The sequence below is a fragment of the Eulemur rufifrons genome, chromosome 21 (assembly GCF_041146395.1).
Source record: "Eulemur rufifrons isolate Redbay chromosome 21, OSU_ERuf_1, whole genome shotgun sequence".
Lineage (NCBI taxonomy): Eukaryota > Metazoa > Chordata > Mammalia > Primates > Lemuridae > Eulemur > Eulemur rufifrons.
Window position 1 is genome coordinate 19940570 of NC_091003.1, and position 7246 is coordinate 19947815.

Here is a 7246-nt window from a genome sequence, read left to right on the forward strand (position 1 = left end):
ACGCCGAATACATTACGGCAGCTTCCAGTCAGTAGCTGTCCTCTTCTCGTTCCTGATGATTTCAAGGTCTTCACAGTCCTGATAATCTGGTTCTTCCCGAGATGCCCAAATATCCGGGGAGAACTGTTCTAGCTTTTGTACGGGGAACCAGTGGATGGAGGTGTCGTTAAATACGTCCATGAACTGTGAAGTCTGAGGAAACTCGAGCTCCTCCAGTCCCTTTAAAATCTGAGCAGAAAAATTCAAATATAATAGCCTGATAGCCACAGTAAGCCCCCACTCTTCTGGGTCAAATTCCCACTTGTCACCCCCATTGTCCTTTTTAAAAAGTAAGGATATTTTGATTTAAATGCCTTTGTGCAATGAATTGGAAGGCCCAAGGACAGTGGATATGATGGACTATGATGCTGAGAATAAAGGGAGTTAGGAGAAAACTAAGAAATGCACTAAAATGTCACAGCTTTCTGGAACACAGACCACAGACAGCCCACGGACAGCACAGTATTAATGTCACTGTCTTCAGTTAGCCCCTGCGAGTTTCCTCCTAGGAGTTTTTGGTGAAGATAGAATTCTTCACAGTGGAGAAATAGTATGATTTCACACCCTTTTCTATCCCAGCCCCTTTATTCAAATAGATACCTTTGCAACGTAGGGATAATTTTTCTGCAGAATTCTTGCCAACAATCTAGAAATAAAAAGGGACCATGATTAAGAGGTATGAGAATGGTTTTATTCAACTTAAGACACGTAGAAAGGCAAGATTATTTAAGGAGAGTAAGAATTCAGGAAAGCAGCTTAGGATATGGAATAGGTTAACTAGTAGAACATGTGAATACCCGAGTAATGGTGCCCATTTCCTCAAGAGAGAGAAATGACAGCAGCTACTCAAGCACTGTGACACACGGGGAGGGTGTGGGGCAGAGAAATCACAGGTTTCCCCTGCTTTCCAAAAACATTTCAGTCTATCGTAAGGGAAGGGAGGAATGACTGGAAAGACTCGTTAACTTGCTTCATCGCTTGACTCAGGGTTCTGACACCTCCTGCCTCTGGCCCTGCGCCCAGCTCCCCGTGGGACAGCGTTCCCAGTGCAGAACCAGCACGGAAACCCTTCCTGCGCGTGGCTCCGTCTGAGGTTGGGCCTCACCCCAGGGCCTGCCGGGCCTCTGTTCTCAGGCTTACCTTTCCTGCAGTCCTCTGAAACTGTTCCCGATGAGGATCATCTGGGAAAGGGCATCTGCTGACCAGTTACTCCACAAAAGGTTGTTGTACAAGGCCGTCCCGCAGTGCAGCATGTAAAAGATGGTGGGCTCCCCACAGACGCTGCGCTTCCCTTCCTGGGGACACAGGACCACACGCGTCAACATCCCGCGTTCTGTTCCTGACAGCGAGGTGAGGACAGAGCTTACTAATGAGCAGACAGACAAGTATCCAATGGAAAAAAACAAACTAAATTCGATTATGGAATAGTTACATTAGCACGTATGAAATCTATACAATTATGTAATTACGACTTTAAAAAGTCAGGAAATCGTGCTGTCCAGAAAGGACTCGTGCTTACTTGACAAAATGTGTATCCCATGAACACGCAAAGCTCCGGGCGGATGAAGGGGCTTTTTGGGTCCGTGACAGCAAAGACAGGGATGGCAATAGTTACTGTCCCTCACGCACTGTGTTCGGTGACCCTCCACGCTTCCCGTGTCACGTCTGCAGACCCCCACCATAACTGAGTCCTCTTCAGATGTCCCCTGGGGGGCACAATCACCCCCTCTTGAGAACCACTGCTCTACGGCCAAGCTCCTTGGCAAGGATCACAAGGCCCTTTGCTGCCTGGCCCCTGCCTCCCTCGGTGGCCTCTCCACTCTACGGTTCTTAGAGCTCCCTGTGCGAGTAACAAACCGGCAGTGGTTTCCTTACCAGCTGGCTCTGCACAGTGGCTGCCGCCCTGGCTCTGTCTGGCCAGCAAACTCCGTCCGGGTAGACTTGCACATCCCACTCGGTCCCGGGAAACCTTCCTCCATCCCTTCGCCATCTCCTCTCCTGTCGTAGCTCCTGACACAAGGCTCTGCCTCCCTGCTTCACTCATCGTTTCCCTGTTCCCAGGCCACGTGCTCTGATGGGACCCTGGGCTCCTTCATCACAGGGCCCGGCTCCCATTTATCTTGGCCTCCCCAAAGCTCCCTGCCTCGCACGGAGCAGGCACCCAGAAAAATCATCTGAATTGAACAACAGTGTTTGAGGACCTTCCTAATATCAGGGAATGACTTCTCTCGACTGCGCCTCATTTTCACGTCACATAAGTAACGAGGTAGCAGTTTCAGGACACAGGAATCAAATGATTATTCTATAATCCCCAAACAATGCACAACTAAAGTCAGCGGTATTGGCTCATACTGGCTTCAGCCCTGTGCTTCAGAAATGAATTTCTTTTTTCAGAGGTCTCAGAAATGTCAAATCCCAGCAAATGGGGGGCGGGTAGAGGGGTGCAGGGATAGGCAGAATACTAATCCACAACTCGCAGCCAGCTGCTATGGGTACAACTGGGCTACCACATCAAAGAGGGGGGATTTGCTACTCCCTTTTATCACCTCCCCTGGGACAGGGTAAATTCCAACCAGAAAGACCTCATTTGAGGGACTCAGACTGTGTCATCTTTATTTTAAGATACAGGATCTTGCTACGTTCCCCGGGCTGGAGTGCAGTGATGCAATCATAGCTCACAGTACTCTCAAACTCCTGGGCTCAAGCCATCCTCCGGGCTCAGCTTCCCAAGTAGCTAGGGCTATAGGCATGTGCCACCAACCCTGGCTAATTACTTTCTTTCTTTCTTTCTTTTTTTTTTTTTTTGAGACAGGGTCTTGCTATGTTGCCCAGGCTGGTCTTGAACTCCTGGGCTCAAGTGATCCTCCCACCTCAGCCTCCCAAAGTGCTGGGATTACAGGCATGAGCAACTGCATCTGGTCTTCTTTATTTTTTAGTAGCAACAGCAAATACCAACTTAGCATAACTTCTGGACAAAGAATTCTCACAAGATTTTTGCAAACCTAACATGTTCTGGTTCATGCTATTTGTGAAATTTCACTTTTTCTGATGGGCACAACGCAAACCAAAATGTGGGCAGTGGATCGGCTGGTCACGAACTACACTCGTGTATTAGCAAGCAGAGGAGAGGAATGACTGCCACCGCAAAGAAAACTGGTGGCCGCGGGTAGGGGATATGGTCAGTCATGTCAGGATTTGTGTAGCTCGCCCCACCCCCCTTTCTGAAACCACTTACTTCATTCTCGCTGAGAACAATCACACCCAGGGTGTTCAGAATGGTAATTTCAAGTTGGCTAAACAGAGGGTCATACACCCAGCAGTGACTTCTGGGAATCTAGAATGGAAGAATGAGTTATTGATTTCAACCCAAACATCTGTGTGCAAGACCAGGGGAGGGAGAAATAAAGATGAAACTAAAAATTTACCTGGCACTTTTCCAAGAGGAGAAGCAAAAATGCTAGCTGGTTTCTAGCTATAACGCAGGTGGCAAAGTTCCCAATGCCATAACACACACACTTCAAATGGCAGGGTCTTGTGACCAGGTTCTCCCCTGGGATGGAGCCAGGGGCCACGTCTGACTCATCTGGTAAGTCGAGGTGCAGGTTTCCAAGGGCATCTGAGACAGCCCTTACAGGGCACTTCAGTTGTTCCAGATGTTTTGTAAGACAGCTGTTGATGGTCTCTGAAAGAGCAGGCCCCCAAATCCAGTCAGAGGGTGTGCTCTGACCCCGGGAACCAAATCACCCACAAAAGAAGTCCACAGACCCCGGGAGAAAGGGAGCAGGGCAGTAAAGGCTTCAACTTTTCGGAGAGAAAAGCCGCTGGCCTCACTCCCAAACATGCCTGGGACGTGCAGCAATGTCCACAGGCTGTCCCGGCCCCTGGACTCCCAGGACCCCAAACCCAAGATGCTGTTTCAAACAAAAAATAGGCTTCATTCATGGGCACAGTGTGCATCTAAAACTCTAATGTGAGTTAATTCTAATTGAACAGGAGGTTCCTAATAAATGGAGACTATGCCCTGAAATGCCTACTTTTTAGATTATAACAAAGAATAGAGGAGCATAACTCTCAAAATCACACCATAAATGGCCAGGAGTACAAATATTTAATGTGTAAAAAGTTCAAAGAAAAAAGGTAGGCTGGACACTTGAAGAACGTAATGAAAAATACTCTGTTTAAATCTTTTCATATAGAGGAGGGTTCTCTTATCTCTCCTTTCATTACTCTGCTATTGAATTTAGTTGAACAAATCTGTAAGCAAAACAAAAACCCATACAGTACAACAAATGGGTACCGATTTTTCACGTATCAAACCAGGAAAGATATCTTTCAATAAGCCCCCAGGCTAGGAAAGCTTGCATGAAAAACTAGCTCTTTAACTCCTTGCTGATAAAATAATTGGTAAAAGCTTTCTGGAGAACAACTTGACCATGGATAGCAAGTTGGTCACTATCTTTCACTTAACAATTCCACTTCTGGACCATATCCTGAGAAGGTCATCCTAAATTTGGTAAAAACTTTATGCTAAATATTACTCATTGTAAAGTTATGTGTAAAAATAACTAAAAAACAAAGGAAAAATGTAAGTGTCCCTGAATAAAAATAACTACGGTAATGTTCACTTCATACATAAATATTATTTTGCCACACTATGTTTAGGAAGAGATTATAATTATATGGGGAAAAATGTCTGCACTGCAATATAAAGGAAAAGCAGGATAAATACAAATTTCAGCAATAATGATAGCTAATATTTGTTGCCTTCTATGCAGCAGGCGACTACTGTTCTAAGCACTTAAACAGCCTCACTGAATTCTTAAAACTACAGGCCATGTACATTATCAACCCTTTTTCACAGACAAAGAAATGGAAGGTCAGAGGTAGTTAAATGCCGAGAGACACAGAGCTGTAAGGGGAGAAGTCAGAATTAGAACCCAGCACGTACACCACCCTGAAGCAAAATGTCCTCAGATGAGGACTACTTCCCTTCTTTGCCTACATTCAGGCCCTCCTCCCGCTCACCGTGGTACCCACCTAGTGCAGAACTCCAGAAATCAGAGATAAGCAGGTCCTCCCTATCAAGAAAAAAAATGACGTGATTATGTCCTGTCCATCTCAGGGCCGCCCCAACAGTGACTCTCCTGACCATGACCTGGATGCATAGAGGACGAAGTGCTCTGTGACACACAGCCCACCCTGACCAACAGGAGGGGGATACACATTGATCACGTCCAGAGCCAGAGCACAAACTGGTGGGGCTCAGAGAGGGCAGGAAAGGGGGCTCTGGAGGAGGCCCCCAATTTCCACAGATGGGTCTGGGTCTATTGCGTATCCCTGGTCCCCATCAGAGCCTGGCATAGAGTTGCAGCTCAATAAATGGTTGTTAAATAGTTGGATTTAGCCTTTCTGAACTTTAGTTTCCTCATCTCTAAAATGGGGCTAAGAACCATAGCTATCACGGAGGATTACAGGAGGCATTAAATTGGTTAACATTTCTTAGCAAAGTACCTGGCACACAGTAGGTACTCAATAAATGGCTTCTGTTATAAATAACTCTAAGAGGCAAGTAAAAGAAGAGACAAAACCAAGTGTCTGGGCTTTCTTTATTCAAGGCAACTGGTTTCCACAAACCTAGATCAAAACAAAGCAAAGAGTGAATTAAAATGAACTGGATTTAAACTGACAAGTCATAAGCCAGAGAGTGTTTAGAGGGCTCAGAGAGAAGTAGAGAGAATTGAAAAATATCTGCCCAAAGGCTGTCTCATGTTCCTCACAGAGGGTAAAGGAAAGTGACAATGTACACAGGAATTCTTTGTCAGCTGGTGGGTGTGTGCACAGATCAACATGGAAAATGCTGGATCCCTCCCTACTCGGGGTGCTGGGAGAGGCAGGGAGCTCCTCGGGGGATACTGAAGAAGCTGAGGAAATAGTAACAATGTCAAGGGGTACAGAAAGTGCCTTAAGAGTTCTCTAAACCTCACACTCACTCTGATTGGCACCTTCTGAGAGCTTAGAAAGAATTGCTGCTGCTGCTTTTTTTTTTTTTTTTCAGGCTTAGCCAGCTGGTCAGCAACTTCTTTCCATTCAAAGGTAACCTCTGAGTCACCACTGCCTCTTGACTTTAATTATAGGGGAGAGGGGCACACAAAATTAGTCTCATTTCTTTTTCTTGTGGTGGCCCTTCAGATGCTGATCTGTAGTGCTAACTAAGGCTGTTTATTCAGCTTTAACAGGACTGCAGATAGATAAAGGTAATAATACTCAGTAGCAACAGTAGGGAACATTTATTGTTAGGCACCATGTACTTTCTAAGGTACAGAGCAAGGAATGGGGACATCTGGGGTGAGAGAGTCCTAAATAATGGACAGCTGGAAGCACAGGTTTTGGAGTCATAAGGATCTGGGTTTGAAATCTGGCTCCATATATTATCCATGTCTCTTTGCAACTCTGGGAGCTGCCAGGATCCTAGCGTGGCTGCGGTGTTCAACATCAATAGAGTGCAGAATGCTTAAGCTAGTGTCAAGTAGAAGGCAATTGTTCCATAAACGAATGAAGATAATAACAATAACGTGTTTGGGTTGCTTCGCTCCTGTTCACATCCTCAGTAATAACCAGCACTTGCATAATATTAATAGCAAACACTGGCACAGCACTTACCACGTGCCAGGAAATGGTTTCCGTTTACTAACTTTACTGAATCCTCAAAACAAGCCTAAGTACTATTTTCATTCCCATCTCACAGATGAGAAAACTGAGGCACAGAGATTACAAATTGCCCAAGTTCACACAGCTGTAACTGCAATAAAAGGAAAGACAGCCTTTATTGAGCGCTTAATGTAATCCAGACCTGTAATGAGCTTGTTACCTCCGTTGTCCTCACAATAACCCCTTACAGGGTTTGCAGTATAGTCCCATTTCCCACATGGGGAGACTGAGGCTCAGAGAGTTGCCCATGGGTGCGAGGATTCGAACCAGCACCGACCCCTCACTCACTTAGCCTCCCGGATGCGACGAAGCGCGACTCCGCTGTCCGCCTCGATCTCGGTCTCCGGGTCTCGGGCTGCCGCTTCCCTCTGCCGCGGCCGCCGCGCAGCCGAGCGCCTCCTTCGTGGAGCCGCAGCCTGCCACGGTTCCAGGGTTGTAGCCGCGGCGGCCGCCATTGATCTCTGACGTCATGGCGCGCGGCGCACTCGGCCCTGACGTC

The 7246-nt window shown here is 46.7% G+C and overlaps 1 protein-coding gene across 1 annotated transcript; it reads right to left on the reverse strand.

Moving 5' to 3' along the window:
• Positions 1 to 7202, reverse strand: SRRD (SRR1 domain containing). The gene is made up of 7 exons (XM_069496955.1): positions 7036 to 7202; positions 5077 to 5117; positions 3465 to 3721; positions 3275 to 3373; positions 1180 to 1334; positions 640 to 685; positions 1 to 228 (listed from the first exon to the last, which is right to left on the reverse strand). Exons 1-7 carry the CDS (start codon positions 7200 to 7202, stop codon positions 13 to 15), a joined length of 981 nt encoding a protein of 326 aa, XP_069353056.1. The 3' UTR covers positions 1 to 12.
• Positions 7203 to 7246: the final 44 nt, after the last annotated feature.

What these genes read in the sequence shown, in the direction of transcription:
- SRRD (XM_069496955.1), bottom strand. Translation starts at nt 7,202, where the DNA reads ATGGCGGCCGCCGCGGCTACAACCCTGGAACCGTGGCAGGCTGCGGCT. An exon ending in TTGTTCTCAGCGAGAATGAA is followed by an intron (nt 1,335 to 3,274) that starts GTAAGTGGTTTC and finishes CTGTGTCCCCAG; the next exon opens with GAAGGGAAGCGCAGCGTCTG. An exon ending in ATTATCCCTACGTTGCAAAG is followed by an intron (nt 229 to 639) that starts GTATCTATTTGA and finishes TTTTCTGCTCAG; the next exon opens with ATTTTAAAGGGACTGGAGGA.